The sequence below is a fragment of the Phoxinus phoxinus genome (genome assembly GCF_949152265.1).
Source record: "Phoxinus phoxinus genome assembly, chromosome: 8".
NCBI classification, from domain to species: Eukaryota; Metazoa; Chordata; class Actinopteri; order Cypriniformes; family Leuciscidae; genus Phoxinus; species Phoxinus phoxinus.
In genome coordinates, this window is record NC_136883.1 from 389,964 (window position 1) to 409,380 (window position 19,417).

The 19,417-nt window shown below is 45.4% G+C and overlaps 1 protein-coding gene across 5 annotated transcripts in view; it reads left to right on the forward strand.

Annotated features, from left to right (window-relative positions):
- The window catches only part of pik3c2g (phosphatidylinositol-4-phosphate 3-kinase catalytic subunit type 2 gamma), a 45,425-nt gene extending 37,663 nt beyond the window's left edge, over positions 1-7,762 (forward strand). For 3 of the 5 annotated variants that reach the window (XM_079621454.1, XM_079621456.1, XM_079621455.1), the window contains 4 exons: positions 4,992-5,046; positions 6,233-6,324; positions 6,757-6,882; positions 6,964-7,762. In XM_079621454.1, coding sequence (XP_079477580.1) covers positions 4,992-5,046; positions 6,233-6,324; positions 6,757-6,882; positions 6,964-7,116 — 426 coding nt within the window. In that variant the 3' untranslated portion in view covers positions 7,117-7,762. The remainder of the gene's footprint in view (positions 1-4,991; positions 5,047-6,232; positions 6,325-6,756; positions 6,883-6,963) is intronic. The other 2 variants (XR_013798653.1, XR_013798654.1) reach the window with 1 other exon arrangement.
- The last annotated feature ends 11,655 nt before the right edge of the window (positions 7,763-19,417 follow it).

Consider the following 19,417-nt stretch of genomic DNA (forward strand, 5'->3'; position numbering starts at 1 on the left):
CTCACTGATGTTTCCCAGAGTTCACTGCACTCTCACTGATGTTTCCCAGAGTTCACTGCTCTCTCGCTGATGTTTCTCAGAGTTCATTGCACTCTCGCTGATGTTTCCCAGAGTTCACTGCTCTCTCACTGATGTTTCCCAGAGTTCACTGCACTCTCACTGATGTTTCCCAGAGTTCACTGCACTCTCACTGATGTTTCCCAGAGTTCACTGCTCTCTCACTGATGTTTCCCAGAGTTCACTGCTCTCTCACTGATGTTTCTCAGAGTTCATTGCACTCTCACTGATATTTCCCAGAGTTCACTGCACTCTCACTGATGTTTCCCAGAGTTCACTGCACTCTCACTGATGTTTCTCAGAGTTCACTGCACTCTCACTGATGTTTCCCAGAGTTCACTGCACTCTCACTGATGTTTCCCAGAGTTCACTGCACTCTCACTGATGTTTCCCAGAGTTCACTGCTCTCTCACTGATGTTTCCCAGAGTTCACTGCTCTCTCACTGATGTTTCCCAGAGTTCACTGCACTCTCGCTGATGTTTCCCAGAGTTCACTGCTCTCTCGCTGATGTTTCCCAGAGTTCACTGCACTCTCGCTGATGTTTCCCAGAGTTCACTGCTCTCTCACTGATGTTTCTCAGAGTTCATTGCACTCTCGCTGATGTTTCTCAGAGTTCACTGCTCTCTCGCTGATGTTTCCCAGAGTTCACTGCACTATCACTGATGTTTCCCAGAGTTCACTGCTCTCTCACTGATGTTTCTCAGAGTTCATTGCACTCTCACTGATGTTTCCCAGAGTTCATTGCTCTCTCACTGATGTTTCCCAGAGTTCACTGCACTCTCACTGATGTTTCTCAGAGTTCACTGCACTCTCGCTGATGTTTCCCAGAGTTCACTGCTCTCTCACTGATGTTTCCCAGAGTTCACTGCACTCTCACTGATGTTTCCCAGAGTTCATTGCACTCTCACTGATGTTTCCCAGAGTTCACTGCTCTCTCACTGATGTTTCTCAGAGTTCATTGCACTCTCACTGATGTTTCCCAGAGTTCATTGCACTCTCACTGATGTTTCCCAGAGTTCATTGCTCTCTCACTGATGTTTCCCAGAGTTCACTGCACTCTCACTCATTGTTTCCCAGAGTTCACTGCTCTCTCACTGATGTTTCCCAGAGTTCATTGCTCTCTCACTGATGTTTCCCAGAGTTCATTGCTCTCTCACTGATGTTTCCCAGAGTTCACTGCACTCTCGCTGATGTTTCCCAGAGTTCACTGCTCTCTCGCTGATGTTTCCCAGAGTTCACTGCACTCTCGCTGATGTTTCCCAGAGTTCACTGCTCTCTCACTGATGTTTCTCAGAGTTCATTGCACTCTCGCTGATGTTTCTCAGAGTTCACTGCTCTCTCGCTGATGTTTCCCAGAGTTCACTGCACTATCACTGATGTTTCCCAGAGTTCACTGCTCTCTCACTGATGTTTCTCAGAGTTCATTGCACTCTCACTGATGTTTCCCAGAGTTCACTGCACTCTCACTGATGTTTCCCAGAGTTCACTGCACTCTCACTGATGTTTCTCAGAGTTCACTGCACTCTCACTGATGTTTCCCAGAGTTCACTGCACTCTCACTGATGTTTCCCAGAGTTCACTGCTCTCTCGCTGATGTTTCCCAGAGTTCACTGCACTCTCACTGATGTTTCCCAGAGTTCACTGCACTCTCACTGATGTTTCCCAGAGTTCACTGCACTCTCACTGATGTTTCCCAGAGTTCACTGCACTCTCACTGATGTTTCCCAGAGTTCACTGCTCTCTCACTGATGTTTCCCAGAGTTCACTGCTCTCTCACTGATGTTTCCCAGAGTTCACTGCTCTCTCACTGATGTTTCCCAGAGTTCACTGCACTCTCGCTGATGTTTCCCAGAGTTCACTGCTCTCTCGCTGATGTTTCCCAGAGTTCACTGCTCTCTCGCTGATGTTTCCCAGAGTTCACTGCACTCTCGCTGATGTTTCCCAGAGTTCACTGCACTCTCGCTGATGTTTCCCAGAGTTCACTGCACTCTCGCTGATGTTTCCCAGAGTTCACTGCACTCTCGCTGATGTTTCCCAGAGTTCACTGCTCTCTCGCTGATGTTTCCCAGAGTTCACTGCACTCTCGCTGATGTTTCCCAGAGTTCACTGCACTCTCACTGATGTTTCTCAGAGTTCACTGCACTCTCACTGATGTTTCCCAGAGTTCATTGCTCTCTCACTGATGTTTCCCAGAGTTCACTGCACTCTCGCTGATGTTTCCCAGAGTTCACTGCACTCTCGCTGATGTTTCCCAGAGTTCACTGCACTCTCACTGATGTTTCCCAGAGTTCACTGCTCTCTCGCTGATGTTTCCCAGAGTTCACTGCACTCTCGCTGATGTTTCCCAGAGTTCACTGCACTCTCGCTGATGTTTCTCAGAGTTCATTGCTCTCTCACTGATGTTTCTCAGAGTTCACTGCACTCTCGCTGATGTTTCCCAGAGTTCACTGCACTCTCGCTGATGTTTCTCAGAGTTCACTGCACTCTCGCTGATGTTTCCCAGAGTTCACTGCTCTCTCACTGATGTTTCCCAGAGTTCACTGCTCTCTCACTGATGTTTCCCAGAGTTCACTGCTCTCTCACTGATGTTTCCCAGAGTTCACTGCTCTCTCGCTGATGTTTCCCAGAGTTCACTGCTCTCTCACTGATGTTTCCCAGAGTTCACTGCTCTCTCACTGATGTTTCCCAGAGTTCACTGCTCTCTCACTGATGTTTCCCAGAGTTCACTGCACTCTCGCTGATGTTTCCCAGAGTTCACTGCTCTCTCGCTGATGTTTCCCAGAGTTCACTGCACTCTCGCTGATGTTTCCCAGAGTTCACTGCACTCTCGCTGATGTTTCCCAGAGTTCACTGCACTCTCGCTGATGTTTCCCAGAGTTCACTGCACTCTCGCTGATGTTTCCCAGAGTTCACTGCTCTCTCGCTGATGTTTCCCAGAGTTCACTGCACTCTCGCTGATGTTTCCCAGAGTTCACTGCACTCTCACTGATGTTTCTCAGAGTTCACTGCACTCTCACTGATGTTTCCCAGAGTTCATTGCTCTCTCACTGATGTTTCCCAGAGTTCACTGCACTCTCGCTGATGTTTCCCAGAGTTCACTGCACTCTCGCTGATGTTTCCCAGAGTTCACTGCACTCTCACTGATGTTTCCCAGAGTTCACTGCTCTCTCGCTGATGTTTCCCAGAGTTCACTGCACTCTCGCTGATGTTTCCCAGAGTTCACTGCACTCTCGCTGATGTTTCTCAGAGTTCATTGCACTCTCACTGATGTTTCCCAGAGTTCACTGCACTCTCACTGATGTTTCCCAGAGTTCACTGCACTCTCGCTGATGTTTCCCAGAGTTCACTGCACTCTCGCTGATGTTTCCCAGAGTTCACTGCACTCTCGCTGATGTTTCTCAGAGTTCATTGCTCTCTCACTGATGTTTCTCAGAGTTCACTGCACTCTCGCTGATGTTTCCCAGAGTTCACTGCACTCTCGCTGATGTTTCTCAGAGTTCATTGCTCTCTCACTGATGTTTCCCAGAGTTCACTGCACTCTCGCTGATGTTTCTCAGAGTTCATTGCTCTCTCGCTGATGTTTCCCAGAGTTCACTGCACTCTCGCTGATGTTTCCCAGAGTTCACTGCACTCTCGCTGATGTTTCCCAGAGTTCACTGCACTCTCGCTGATGTTTCTCAGAGTTCATTGCTCTCTCACTGATGTTTCTCAGAGTTCACTGCACTATCACTGATGTTTCTCAGAGTTCACTGCTCTCTCACTGATGTTTCTCAGAGTTCACTGCACTATCACTGATGTTTCCCAGAGTTCACTGCACTCTCACTGATGTTTCTCAGAGTTCACTGCACTCTCACTGATGTTTCTCAGAGTTCATTGCTCTCTCACTGATGTTTCCCAGAGTTCACTGCACTCTCGCTGATGTTTCCCAGAGTTCACTGCACTCTCGCTGATGTTTCCCAGAGTTCACTGCACTATCACTGATGTTTCCCAGAGTTCACTGCACTCTCACTGATGTTTCTCAGAGTTCACTGCACTCTCGCTGATGTTTCCCAGAGTTCACTGCACTCTCGCTGATGTTTCCCAGAGTTCACTGCACTCTCGCTGATGTTTCCCAGAGTTCACTGCACTCTCACTGATGTTTCCCAGAGTTCACTGCACTCTCACTGATGTTTCCCAGAGTTCACTGCACTCTCACTGATGTTTCCCAGAGTTCACTGCACTCTCACTGATGTTTCCCAGAGTTCACTGCACTCTCGCTGATGTTTCCCAGAGTTCACTGCACTCTCGCTGATGTTTCCCAGAGTTCACTGCACTCTCGCTGATGTTTCCCAGAGTTCACTGCACTCTCGCTGATGTTTCCCAGAGTTCACTGCACTCTCGCTGATGTTTCCCAGAGTTCACTGCACTCTCGCTGATGTTTCCCAGAGTTCACTGCACTCTCGCTGATGTTTCCCAGAGTTCACTGCACTCTCGCTGATGTTTCCCAGAGTTCACTGCTCTCTCGCTGATGTTTCCCAGAGTTCACTGCACTCTCGCTGATGTTTCCCAGAGTTCACTGCACTCTTGCTGATGTTTCCCAGAGTTCACTGCTCTCTCACTGATGTTTCCCAGAGTTCACTGCTCTCTCACTGATGTTTCCCAGAGTTCACTGCACTCTCGCTGATGTTTCCCAGAGTTCACTGCACTCTCGCTGATGTTTCCCAGAGTTCACTGCTCTCTCGCTGATGTTTCCCAGAGTTCACTGCACTCTCACTGATGTTTCCCAGAGTTCACTGCACTCTCGCTGATGTTTCCCAGAGTTCACTGCTCTCTCGCTGATGTTTCCCAGAGTTCACTGCACTCTCGCTGATGTTTCCCAGAGTTCACTGCACTCTCGCTGATGTTTCCCAGAGTTCACTGCTCTCTCGCTGATGTTTCTCTGTATTTATGACAGAACGAGTACGTCTGCAGCCTGTTCCTAGACAGACCGAACGCCGCCGGCAAATCAGGTGACTTTCCATATCGGTAACGTTTACATCAGTGACAGCAGATTCTGATGATTCTCAGTCACACTTCACGGCGCTTTTGCTTTCAGATGGGAGAAATACACAAATAATAACTATAAGATTAACTAACTGTATTATAATTAAAATAATAATTTGATTAAAATATAAAAAAGATGAAGTAAAATTGTATTTAAAGCTGCTGTCCGTAACTTTTTTGGGTTAAAAATGATCCAAAATAAATGTCTGAGCAAGTACATAACCAGCCAGTGTTCAAAACGTTCTGCTTGCCTTAGCTCGATTCAAAACGGTTAGCTTGTAATAATGATTTTAATTCCAGTGGTACTGGTGGATTTCCGTGGGAAATTAGTAGTCACTAATGTAGTCACGCAATGCTGATATTGTTAACATTAACAATTTGAGAACAAAGTATACTTTGCACGGTTTGACGTGATATGACAAGCGATCGTTAGATTTAATCAGGACGATTTACTGCAATGCTTTTTTCCCCTTAGTTGGTCAGAACAAAAGTGGATGTTACTTACTTGTTCAGGTGTCATTTAACTCAACGTTCTGTATGACTAAAGAGTTAACCCATTTTCCTGTGAAAATTCTTATGTTGGTCATACTTCCAAAAAGTATAATCTGTGATTCTGAATGACAGTATCCACACCAACGCGGTGATTGACACCCGCACAAATCAACTCTTGTAAAGTTGGTAATTCCGCAAGTGACTGCAATTGCAGATTTCGAACAGAGATGGCGACAGAGGAAAAACTACGGACTGCAGCTTTAAATAAATATTTTATTAAAATAAATAAATGAATAAACTAATAAATTAATTTGATTAAAATAAAACAAACTAATTTAATTCTTTTTTAAATTAAATTCCTTAGTTAAATAAATACAATTGATGAAAATAAATATCTGAATAATCCCTGATTTAATGAAATCATAAATTAACTTTCAGTTTCATGTTCTCAGTTATCACACACATCTGTTGGCGCCTGGCTTTGACTTGTTTAGGGATTCATTCACACATTTTATTCCCAAACCAGCGATATTTTGAAGGTTTAAATGGATTTGAATTTCCAAGCGCTTTACATTTTAACATGAGTTATTTCTTCTGTTTAAAACACTGAAATATTCCCGCAGTTCTGCATCAGTTAACGGCTCATTGTTTCTGTTTCAGAACCAGACGCTCATCTCCGGCCACAGATTCAGCTCTACCTGTCTTATAAAGACTTTAAACTATCTGTCATGATAAAGCACTTGAAAAATATTGTGAGTCATTTTTCAACCGTTCTTGATTTGAAAATCATTATTTGACATGACGAGATCAATGTGTTCACTTAACTAACTCACTCACACTACCGAGCAAAAGTTTGGAAGAATTATGATTTGAAAGAGTCTCTTCTGCTCAGCAAGGCTGCATTTATTTGATTAATAATATTTCACAACATTGCTGTTTTTATTGTATTTTTAGTTTACATTAGACGAACAGCCAACTAAAACACGTATATAAATCATGTTTTTGTGCTAACGTTCTGAGAACATTATTAAAGACCAGATGAAATTATCGTTACCGGAAGTGTGTGTGTGTGTGTGTCTGTGTCTGTGTCTGTGTCTGTGTCTGTGTCTGTGTCTGTGTCTGTGTCTGTGTCTGTGTGTGTGTGTGTGTCTGTGTCTGTGTCTGTGTGTGTCTGTCTCTCTCAGAGGTTGTCTAACGGCTCGTGTCCGGATGCGTATGTGGTCACGCGACTGAGACCCGATCCACACGACCAGAGCAAGAGGAAGACGCAAGCGGTCCGCAGCAACGACAATCCCACATTCAATGAACTGGTGAGAGGAAAGCTCTTCACTTGTACCTGGTGTTTGGGAAGTGCATGTGTTCAGCAGCTGAGACCTGCTGTTCTCTCTCAGATCGAGTACAGGAACGTGCTGAAGCTCCACGGCCGTGTGCTGGAGGTCACGGTGAAGAGCAGAAAGGCTTTCGTTGCTGCCACAAACGTGGTTCTGGGAGAGAGAGTTCTGGACCAGGAGAAGTGGTTTCCTCTGGGCTTCTCTGCGGTCTAAAGACCAGCTTTACTCCAGCGCTCAATGTTTCACAGAACCAGCAGATCTCTACGTTTCTGGTAGAGATCTTATAATATGAAGGAAAGATGGCGAACAGTATTAATGAAACTCATCGGATGGAGTTCCTTGCCACTGTGTCCTCGGTCTCGCGGCTCATAAAGACTCAGTAAAGCTGTACTTTAAACTGGTGTAGATAAACTCACTGTGTTCTAGACATGCTTTGTTGTACTTGAAGCTGCATTAGAAACCACTGATTCTTCACACACTCATTTTACTGTAAAACTGTTTTGAAGGAATTTTGTATTGTATGAAGTGCTAAATTAATAAAAGTAAAACTTGATGAATATATAGGGAAATTAAGAACTCTTTAGTCATACAGATCGTTGAGCAGTTTCTGAACAGTGACAGCAAGAGCTGGTTTCCCAGAACTCAACACGTGTCGGCCCAGATCTGGCACACGTGGAATACCGGACCTGGGCCGCCACTGTTGAGTTCTGGGTAGTTTTACTGAATAAATACTGATGGTTTTAATGTGTCGTAACAGCTGGATAACACGCATATTGCTTTTTCCTTTTATTCATGCTTTGCAAACATAAAAATTGTCTTGTCTACCCATTTATTTTTTAAATAAAATAATTTATCTTCAAATGTTCTGAGTTCATTTTCTATAACAAATGTCTTGGACTGGCTTGCAGATCATCATCCATTACTCTGGCATCGCAACAGCAATCCCGAAACCGCTTACAAAGTTACGAGCAGTTGAGGAATAATAAGAGCAGGAGACCGTCGAGCTTCTGCCCTTCAACAGAAGATCAGCCTAAAATATCAGTAATGCAATCGTGCTGTTTCCCTCCATCATAAACGAGTGTGTCCCAGAGCGTCAGACGAAACACTTGAACACTGTCATCTTGCGTTCGAGAACACACTCGTGTGAGACGCTTCTGGAGGGAATTAAACCAAATCATTCTGATCACACACTTCGACTCCGGCGTTTCAGAAACACCAAACCAACATTATAGTCCAGACTAAGTAGCGTTTTACGACAGACTAATTGTAAAATAATTTTATGCAGCTTAGATTATTTCTATGAGGTGTCCAGAACAACGTACTTAAAGTCTTAAGAAATCCTAGTTGAGGAAGTATGTTACATTTTCATCAATCCGAGATGTGTGCTGTAGGAAACTTTTTCCTTCGTCAAAGCAGAGACCAGGAGACGTTGGGATCGCGTTCAAACAGAAGTTATTATTTTATTGAGAACTCTGTGCGCTGCTGCAGTCGTCCAACAGTCTAGTTCAGACAGTACACATTTGTAGTTTAAATACATTTCAAGGGGGAGGAATTTACATAAAGGAGGAGACTCTGAATAAAGCATGCAAATGAAGTAGGCGTTAGCTCATGACCAAACTTTCCGCGGCTCTAATCACATCAGCATAACCGTTGTTCAGAGCATTGACGCTAATCCAATCAGCTAGGCTAGTGAACGACTGGGCCAGGGCCGGTCTCCAAGAGCCATCAAAGACAGAAGGTGTGAGTCGGACTCATTTAACTCGCAATAGAGAGAACAGGACTGGCAGGAACCTCAGCTGATATCATCATCTTAAATGCTTGACCGTATTAGAAAGACGATAAATAAACTTGAACTTATTTCCCCAGATGCCCCTAAATTTATTTTAGGTGATTTTAATCACTGCTCAATGGACAGATCTCTTAAAGGTTTTTATCAATATATTAACTGTCCAACCCGCTCAGGAAAGACACTGGATAAATGTTATGGATCAGTGTCAGAAGCATACAAAGCTGTCCCCCTGCCCCCTCTTAGCTCTGCTGATCACCTTGCCATTCTATTAGCTTCAGCATACCTACCAGTTGTGAAGAGGTCAGAGAAAATAGTGAGGGACATTAAGCAGTGGACTGCCGACAGCATCAAGGAGTTGCAAAGATGCTTTGAGATCACCGACTGGTCCATACTGACATCTTCTTCTAGTGACTTAAATGAGCAAGTGGATTCAGTATCATCTTATATCTCTTTCTGTGTGGACAGTATTATACCTACTAAGAGGGTCACAATTTTCCCTAACAACAAACCCTGGGTGACTAAGGACCTAAAGGAAATTTTGAATAAAAAAAGAGGGTCTTCTTTACCGGCTCGGAGCTAGAAAAGAAAAATGTCAACAGAGAGGTCAAGCGTGCCATAAAATTTGCAAAACTGAGATATAAAAATAAGGTGGAGAGAACGTTTGCCCAGGGCAACCTCCGTACTGCATGGCAGGGTCTTAAAAGTATGGCAGCAGTTAACTTCAGTCCTGGCAGTCGCAAGCCCATCCAGGTTGCAGGCTGTAGCCCGACTTCACTATCTAATGACCTGAACATCTTCTTCACTAGATTCGAGAAAGATAACAGCTCTGATCTCAAAAGGCTAATTTCTTCACTCGATCCTGATGACTGTGGTATCACCATCGACACTGGAGAAGTGGTCAATGCCTTTAAGAGGACTAAAGTAAATAAGGCGCCAGGCCCAGATAATATCTGTGGGCGGACCCTTAGGTACTGTGCTGAGCAATTGGGGGGTGTATTCCAATACCTGTTTCAATGCTCCATTAGCCGTGGCACAGTCCCCCAGTTGTGGAAACACTCTACGGTGATTCCCATACCCAAGAAGGGTACCACCAAAATCCTGAATGACTTCAGGCCTGTGGCCCTAACCTCTCTGCTAATGAAGGCCATGGAGAGACTCATTAAGGAATACATCACCAAGGTATCTGATCCAATGATGGATCCACTTCAATTTGCATATCGGGTGGGCAGGGGTGTCGACGATGCAAAAATTTTCATCCTAGACAATATCCACAAACATCTGGAAACCCCAAACTCCACAGCCAGACTTCTGTTCGCTGACTTTTCATCGGCATTTAACACCATGCAGCCGCACATCCTGGCAGAGAAGCTCATTAACCGCTTTTGCTTGAACCATAAACTTACCTTGTGGATTATAAACTTTCTGACCAACAGGACACAGAGGGTTTTGGTCAATGACACCTTCTCTGAAGTCCGGACTACGTCAACAGGTTCGCCACAAGGGTGTGTCCTTTCTTCCCTCCTCTACATCTTATACACAGATGACTGCAGGTCCAATCAGTCAAACTGTCACATTGTGAAATTTGCAGATGACACAGTCGTTCTGTCTCTGCTTTCTGGTTCCCTCCATGATCATAGTTCGGCTGTGCAGGAGTTTGTGAAGTGGTGTGAAAGGTCCGGTTTAGAGCTGAATGTGGAAAAAACCAAGGAGATGATAGTGACCTTCTCACCAAAGCAGAGGCAGTTGACCGAGGCAGTCACTACTACCATCCAGGGGAAGCTGGTAGAGCTTGTAGAGGAGTATAAATACCTAGGGACTATCATTGATAACCAGCTGAAGTTTTCGTCTAACACAGAGGAAATTCTTAAGAAATGCCATCAGCGGCTATACCTGCTCAGGAAATTAAAATCATTTGATGAAAACAAGGACATTTTGACCACATTTTACTACTCATTTATTGAAAATGTGATAACCTTTTCCTTCACTTGTTGGTTTTACTCTATTAATCTTCAAAACAGGAACTGCTTACATCAGATTGTTAAAGTCTGTTCCAGAATTATTGGACACCCCCTGAGAGCTCTGTCCATCTTATGTGAACAGCAAACCTTAAAGACTGCCTGTAGGATCATGCGTGATCCATCCCATGCTGTGTTTTTTAAGTTTGAATGGCTTCCCTCAAGGCGCAGACTCCGCTGTCAAGCTTGTAAGACCCAGAGGAGGAAGGTGACCTTTGTCCCCAGGGCTGTCCTATTACTAAACTCCAAGCCCGTCTGCCCCCCAAACTCTTGGGTTGCACTAAAACATGCCATAGACTGATGCACTCATCCTCTTTTTATTTTATTCTTATTTTTTTAATATAGATTTATTTATTTTATTCATGATGTACTGTGTGTGGTGGAATATGCTGCTCTTTGTGTCATTTAATTGCCCCTTGGGGATTAATAAAGTGATTTGAATTGAATTTAATTAAATTCAATGTACAGAACTTTCTCAGTTTATATACGATTGTATTGGAATCTAAATTAAACATTTAATAAATTTGTAACACTACATTTCCCCCTTTGGGAGTTCTAATAAGTCCCACAAAATACAAATTTAGACACTTAAGTTAATTCTTGTAACTTGTGATCGTTACAGGCACAAAGCACATGATCTGTGGTGATTTTCTGTAATTGCATGCGGACACAGAAACAAACATGCAACTAGGGTTCGTGAAGTTCTTACGGGTAATAATCTTTTCTGGCTGGAACTGTCATGTTCTCGTGAGGGGCGTGAGTCATTTGTTGAATGAAGCATTTGATACTGTGGATGCATAGATAGCACGCCAGTCGGAGAAACAACAGCAGAATTGCTATTTCCTTTATCCACCGCCAGGGTTTACCTAACAAGTTTCCGAACCATGAAGAATTATCTTCAGTCATCTGGTGTAATTTATCTGAAACATCAAGAATGTCTTGTTGGATTTTGTTCAAGTTCTCGGTTGGATCCATTAAACCTGTGCAGCATTCAGGGCCAATAATGGTGCAGGCTCCCCCTTGTGTTGCAAGAATGTAACTTGATCGAGAGCCTGTATGACACCATACGACGGGATTAATGCTCCAAGAGTTCTTGACCACCATGTTTCTGCACAAGTGAGTCCTGGAATGCAGCCATCTTCTTTGTTGGTAGAAGGAGCTGAATTATGTAACTGTGGAGATCTTGTGTATTTTATAAGGCCAGCAAACAAGGCCTTTCTTGACATATTCATCAGCTCTAAGAATATGTTGTTTCTGGGGTCCATGATAGTTAGTATTAAGGCAATCTTGATCATGTTGATGGATGACTGAAGTTCCCGTAGGTGAGTCTCTGCGTTGTGTATTTTTTTTTATTTTTCTTTGTGATAGTTGGCTCGGCAGTGGGTCGGGTCGTTTTCTGGAAGGTTGTGGCTTCATACGCAGGTGAGGAGGTCATGCATATGGGTCTCGGGACAGTCATCCAGTGGTATCTGCACAGAGGAAGAAAGAAAACAAAAGAGAAAACGGCAACAGAGCAGTATTCGTTGTAAAGACTGCAAACATTAGGGTTGTATCCTCTGTTCAATCCGAGTCTGCTATTTGTTGTTCCTTCTTTCCCTAACTCTTAGTTCATCAGACCCCTACAGAACAGTGAGGTGAGGATAGACTAGTGGAGGGGAAGGGCATATAAGGGAGTCTTCATGAGACACCTACAGAACAGTGAGGTGAGGATGGACTAGTGGAGGGGAAGGCCTATAAGGGAGTCTTCATGAGACACCTACAGAACAGTGAGGTGAGGATGGACTAGTGGAGGGGACGGGCCTATAAGGGAGTCTTCATGAGACACCTACAGAACAGTGTGGTGAGGATGGACTAGTGGAGGGGAAGGGCCTATAAGGGAGTCTTCAGGAGACACCTACAGAACAGTGTGGTGAGGATGGACTAGTGGAGGGGAAGGCCTATAAGGGAGTCTTCATGAGACACCTACAGAACAGTGAGGTGAGGATGGACTAGTGGAGGGGAAGGGCCTATAAGGGAGTCTTCATGAGACCCCTACAGAACAGTGAGGTGAGGATGGACTAGTGGAGGGAAGGGCCTATAAGTGAGTCTTCATGAGACCCCTACAGAACAGTGAGGTGAGGATGGACTAGTGGAGGGAAGGGCCTATAAGGGCGTCTTAATGAGACCTACAGAACAGTGAGGTGAGGATGGACTAGTGGAGGGAAGGGCCTATAAGGGAGTCTTCATGAGACCTACAGAACAGTGAGGTGAGGATGGACTAGTGGAGGGAAGGGCCTATAAGGGAGTCTTCATGAGACACCTACAGAACAGTGAGGTGAGGATGGACTAGTGGAGGGGAAGGCCTATAAGGGAGTCTTCAGGAGACACCTACAGAACAGTGTGGTGAGGATGGACTAGTGGAGGGGAAGGCCTATAAGGGAGTCTTCAGGAGACACCTACAGAACAGTGAGGTGAGGATGGACTAGTGGAGGGGAAGGGCCTATAAGGGAGTCTTCATGAGACCCCTACAGAACAGTGAGGTGAAGATAGACTAGTGGAGGGGAAGGGCCTATAAGGGAGTCTTCATGAGACACCTACAGAACAGTGAGGTGAGGATGGACTAGTGGAGGGGAAGGGCCTATAAGGGAGTCTTCATGAGACACCTACAGAACAGTGAGGTGAGGATGGACTAGTGGAGGGGAAGGGCCTATAAGGGAGTCTTCATGAGACCCCTACAGAACAGTGAGGTGAAGATGGACTAGTGGAGGGAAGGGCCTATAAGGGAGTCTTCATGAGACACCTACAGAACAGTGAGGTGAGGATGGACTAGTGGAGGGGAAGGGCCTATAAGGGAGTCTTCATGAGACACCTACAGAACAGTGAGGTGAGGATGGACTAGTGGAGGGGAAGGCCTATAAGGGAGTCTTCATGAGACCCCTACAGAACAGTGAGGTGAGGATGGACTAGTGGAGGGGAAGGGCCTATAAGGGAGTCTTCATGAGACACCTACATAACAGTGAGGTGAGGATGGACTAGTGGAGGGGAAGGCCTATAAGGGAGTCTTCATGAGACACCTACAGAACAGTGAGGTGAGGATGGACTAGTGGAGGGGAAGGCCTATAAGGGAGTCTTCATGAGACACCTACAGAACAGTGAGGTGAGGATGGACTAGTGGAGGGGAAGGGCCTATAAGGGAGTCTTCATGAGACACCTACAGAACAGTGAGGTGAAGATGGACTAGTGGAGGGAAGGGCCTATAAGGGAGTCTTCATGAGACACCTACAGAACAGTGAGGTGAGGATGGACTAGTGGAGGGGAAGGCCTATAAGGGAGTCTTCATGAGACCCCTACAGAACAGTGAGGTGAGGATGGACTAGTGGAGGGGAAGGGCCTATAAGGGAGTCTTCATGAGACCCCTACAGAACAGTGAGGTGAGGATGGACTAGTGGAGGGGAAGGGCCTACAAGGGAGTCTTCACCGCAGGTTTGTCCCCCGAAGCCTGTTGCTCTCGGTTCTTCCCTGGGCTCCTCACCGGTCCGTGTCCTATCCTATTCCTGTAGGGGGAACAACTGTACAGTGTGACACATGAGTCCAGGTTTTCCTTCCCTGACACAACACTGCAGCTGCTGTCATCAACATCACTGGATGTGGTCTGTGCCACTTAGAGCTGAACCACAAACAAACAACTCAAATTCTGAATTCTCTATGGGAGTTTCTTTTACTTTCCTTGTAGGTGTGTATGTAAGCGTAACACAATCGTGAGTCATTTCTCCTTCATCCTCTAACACAACTTCAGTCATGGCAGACATCATACATGAGGATGGGTTCGTGACTGGCACACGCTGAAAAATTTTCGGGGCTGTGAGGGTAGTTAACCAATTTCCCCAACGGAAGGAGGTGACAGAAGGGACTTTTGCTTGATTCATTAGTCACTGCATGAGGGCATTTTACATTTACAGTCTGACCGAACACCATTACTGATGAAGCCTGTGCTGTAGCATAACATTTTAGGCTGTGAGTTTACTTAACCAGTGTCTCCCAAAGGAAAACTGAGACAGTCACTTTTCATTTGTTCTATTAAACAAAAACAAGTCTTTCATCTTTGTTGTAAGTTACTGGGGAAATTAAGCACTCACAGCCCAAACGGTTAACACCTCAACAAGCTGCCCCACGAGTTTAATGACGAGGGGAGGGGCAGTTTCAGAGACTGAGTAGAAGCTGAGTAACATTGTTAACGTCTCTAAAGTCCTTTTTGTTTTTCCTACACTCTTTTCTCCAATGTCAGTGCTTACCACAGCAATAACAACTGCCCTCTCTCTTAGGACATTTGCGTTTCTGTTGATTCTCTGAGTTGACCTTAAAGGATGCTGCTGCAATTTTTACTCTTGCCTTGATATCAGAATCTCGTTCCCAAGTGGCTAACCTCTCCAAGTTGTTTTGCAGGGTTCTGTTGGACCATGTTAAGTCTAAGAAAGGCAGTGCCTTTCTATGTTCTGACAATAGACCATCAAACCACGTGCGAACTAGGGGACCATTAGCATCTAGCACCTTCTCTGACGTGTCAGCTATCCCACTGTAAGCTGCAGCTGTCTGACACAATCTCTCTGTGTATTCACTAATAGTTTCCTCCTTCTTCTGTACACAACTAGTGATCTTTGACCAGTCCATGTGTGGTCCAACAATGTTCTTTAGAATTTTCAAAACACCTTCTCTCAATTCATCTTTACTGGCATGAAGTAGTTCAGAAGCAACAGCAGATTCAAAACTGTTGAATTCAGATTCAGTTCAAATGTGTGACATCAACTGTGTGACTTCTGTTACCGCCATGTCATATAGACGCATTTTGCTGATCAATGCTCTTCTAAATTCAGAAAACTGTGTGTGTGCTGGAGGTAAGCTCTGAGATATTCGCTCTATATCTGTAGGAGAGAAGAGTTTTAGAGACGGTCCCTAAATGCGCGAACGTCCAACGTCAAGCCAACTTTATAACCAGTATTTCACTGGGAAACGTTCAGCGTGAAACTTTGCGTGTTAAGTTCATATTCTGAGTCCATCTGCTTGCCTGTAGCCATATAGTACAGCCTTCTCAATAAGGTGTGAGTTTGGTCTTTTATATCACTGTATTAGTCCATTAAGATAAGCGTTGTATATGCCCAGCAATCCTGAATTATTGAGGGAAACCTGCGCAGCACATCGCCACGATATAAAGTTTAGGCAACTAAACAACCAAGAGAAATATATGTCTACCTCAAATGTAACATTTGTTCTGTACATCAGCATCGGGGGAATAACATTATAATCTCGCTCACGGTAGAGAAAGATGCATGTAGGCTACACAGTGAAGGCACTGAATTAAACAAAAACAGCCCTCATAATAATCACAAATACACGTACATTTCTATAAATCAGTTTTTATGAATGAATGGCTTGCTCTAACTGTTGCTCTGGTCTTCGTCAACAACACACGCTTGCACCCCCTGCTGGTGAGGTTGATTAACAGCAGATGGAGATTATGCTCGGTAATCTACTGCTTTTCCTGCAGTTCCTGGATGTCAATGTTGAATTTACTGTCGAATTTGAACCACTAAATTTGTGAAAGCGAATTTGTAAAGTGAAATAAAATGGACCGAAAATTGCCCGTTGAATGTTATAGGTTGTATTTGTAAACAGTTTTAATATTTTGGAAGTGAAATATGAAAGGTGAATATGGATTGTTGAATTTCTATTAATGAAAATGTGTTTTAAATGTTTTGATTTGAAATACTCACAGCTTAAATATACAACCATGTTGAATTTCAGCCCATAAAAATACAATTCATTAAAATACAAGCATGGTTAATGCAATGCATATTTTTTTCAAGTAGTGCAATTCAACAGGCTTTTTATTTCAAAAACATTTGGCATTATTTTACTTCCATACAAGTTTCTTTGAAAATAAATTTTAGTATGCAAGTGAGCTATACATTAATCGAATATGCCCAAAATACACCTAGGTAGGCTTAATTTTTTCCTTTACTCCTACAAACAATAAAAGTAACTTTTTTTGTAATACAAGTTTCTTTTGAAATGAATTTGAATATGCACATGAGCTCCACACTTATTGAATATGTCCTAATTTGCATAGGCAGAAACAACATTCATATGTATGACAAACACATCGGCCCAATCTTCATCATCATCCTACAGCCAATGGGTGATGGCACTGCTGCTTTTAGACTGGCCTCTGACCTGAAAACGGCCTGGCCCGGTAGTACCTTCCAGGGGTATAACCCCCGCCGGTGTCTTCAGGGTCCCGGAGGCACACAAGCCTCCCCACCACGGCAATTTATTTCCTTTTATCCAGCCTGGATCCTTGACCCCTTCTCTGAGGCTCTTGGTTCGGGCACCCCTGTACCCCTGTCTAACCCTTCGAATGGCAGTTGCTCGTCTAGGACTTGATGAGTCACCTGTCCAATCTGCCCAAACAAATGTGTTTTTCAGACAGACCACAGCTGCAACTTCTTTTGCCATGCCACCATGTAAGGATTTTGTGGCTGAATTCTCAAATGCTCTCACTGGTTCTGGTCCGCCTAAACGGCGCTCTAAGATTGCTCGAACGCTAGCATCTATGGCTGAAGCAGATTCTATTGGGGTGGGTCGTGCTCCGGAAATAGAGCAGCCTGTGGCAGCTTTGGTGGTGTCTCCTGATGAGGCTCTGCGAGGGAATGTGCGATGTCCCAGTGCGCAATGCGGTCGTACGGATTCCTTGCTGAAAAAGGCATACGAGTCTGTTGCCTACATTACTCGAGCAGAAAACACAATCTGCCAGTTACTCCTTGCTGCCACCAGTACGCTGGAACCTGCGAATGCGGATCCCTCTGTTTCACAATTTCTGCAAACTGCTCTGTTAGCAACAGGCCATGTGACCCGCGAGCTGGGTAGTCTTACAGCCACGCTTCTGGCAGCCCGCCGCCAAGTGTGGCTTGCCCAAGCACGACTGCCGGAGGACTGTAAGAAAACCTTGAGAGAACTTCCATTCGTTCCCGGGCATCTTTTTGGTCCAAATGTTCCGGAACTGTTGGAAAAGAGGATAAAGCTGTCTGAAGCTACTCGTCAGCTGACACAGGTGCAGCACAACCCTACCTTTAGGATGCCAGCGGTTCAGACCCGACAGCACTATGCCACATCGGAGCAACGTTTCCGCCGGCATGCTACACCTCAGTCACAGCCCCCTCAGAGACCTCGTGCTCCTGAAGAGGCGAGAGTTTTTCGCCCACCTCATCGACAGTTTCCAGGAGGACCCCGTCAGCGTCCCCCCACGAACACTAAAAATCGCACACATAAAGCCTGAGACAGCCAGGCCGGCGGTCGATCGTTTTTCAATAGATCAACTGGAGTACTGGAGATCCAACACAGCAGACCCCTGGGTGTTGGCGACTCTGAGCAGGGGATATACTCTACAGTTTCGACGTCGGTCTCCCAGATTTTCAAGAATTGTTCCTACGATTGTCAGAGACGCGGTTCGCGCGGTGGCTCTCTCTCTGGAAATTTGTTCACTGTTAGAGAAGGGAGCCATAGAAAAAGTTCATCCCCTCGTTCAGGGAGTGGGTTCTATTCAACATATTTTCTTGTTCCGAAGAAGGACGGTGGTTTCCGCCCAATTCTCGATTTGAGGCTTCTGAATTTGTTCCTGAAGGTCCTTCCTTTTCGAATGCTGCGCACAGCCGATGTTCTTCGGTCTGTGACTGCAGACGATTGGTTTGTAAGTGTCGACCTGAAAGATGCTTACTTTCATGTCCCAATTGCTGTACATCACAGAAAGTTTCTGCGTTTCAGTTTCCTGAATCAAGCTTACCAGTTCAAAGTGCTACCCTTCGGCCTTTCCCTTGCTCCTCGCGTCTTCACAAGGTGTGTGAGCGCAGCTCTGTCTCCTCTTTGGATGAGAGGCATGCGTATTCTTCCTTATTTGGACGACTGGCTTCTCTGTGCCCCAACAGAGCGGCAGGCTGTACAAGACTCCAGACTGCTTTTGAGACATGTGCAGAAGCTGGGGTTTTCTGTGAACGAGAAAAAGAGCCGTCTGATTCCATCACAGACCACTACGTTCATAGGAATGACCCTGAATTCCTGTCTAATGTCTGCCTCCCTGTCTCAGGAACGTGTGACGAACATTCTGCAACTTTTGGCTCGCTTTCGCCCGGGGGTGTCTTTGCAGTACGAGGTGGTCCTACGACTGATAGGGATGTTAACAGCGGCTACAGTGGTGATTCCCCTGGGTTTACTCCACCTCAGGCCACTCCAGTTATGGAACAACAGTTTGCGGCTAGATCCCACCAGGCATCGCCATCGACTGGTTATGATTTCTCACCGTTGCATATGTGCGTTGAGGCGGTGGAGACAGTTAGAGTTTCTGAAGGCAGGAGTGCCCCTGGGTGTTGTTCCCTCTCGTCGGGAGTTGGTCACGACAGACGCTTCCCTCACAGGATGGGGAGCAACGTGGAATCGGAGGGGTATTTGCGGGCGCTGGACACCGATCCAGGCCACAGAACATATCAACCTGCTAGAACTAAGAGCAGTGTTTTTGGCCCTAAAGTACTTCATGCCGGTTCTGGCAGGCCGCCATGTTCTCGTTCGGTCCGACAATACCTCAACGGTGTTCCATCTGAACCACCAGGGCGGCACGAGATCCCGCAGGTCTCTGCAGCTGACTCAAGAGATCCTGACTTGGTGTCAGCCACGACTCGCTTCACTG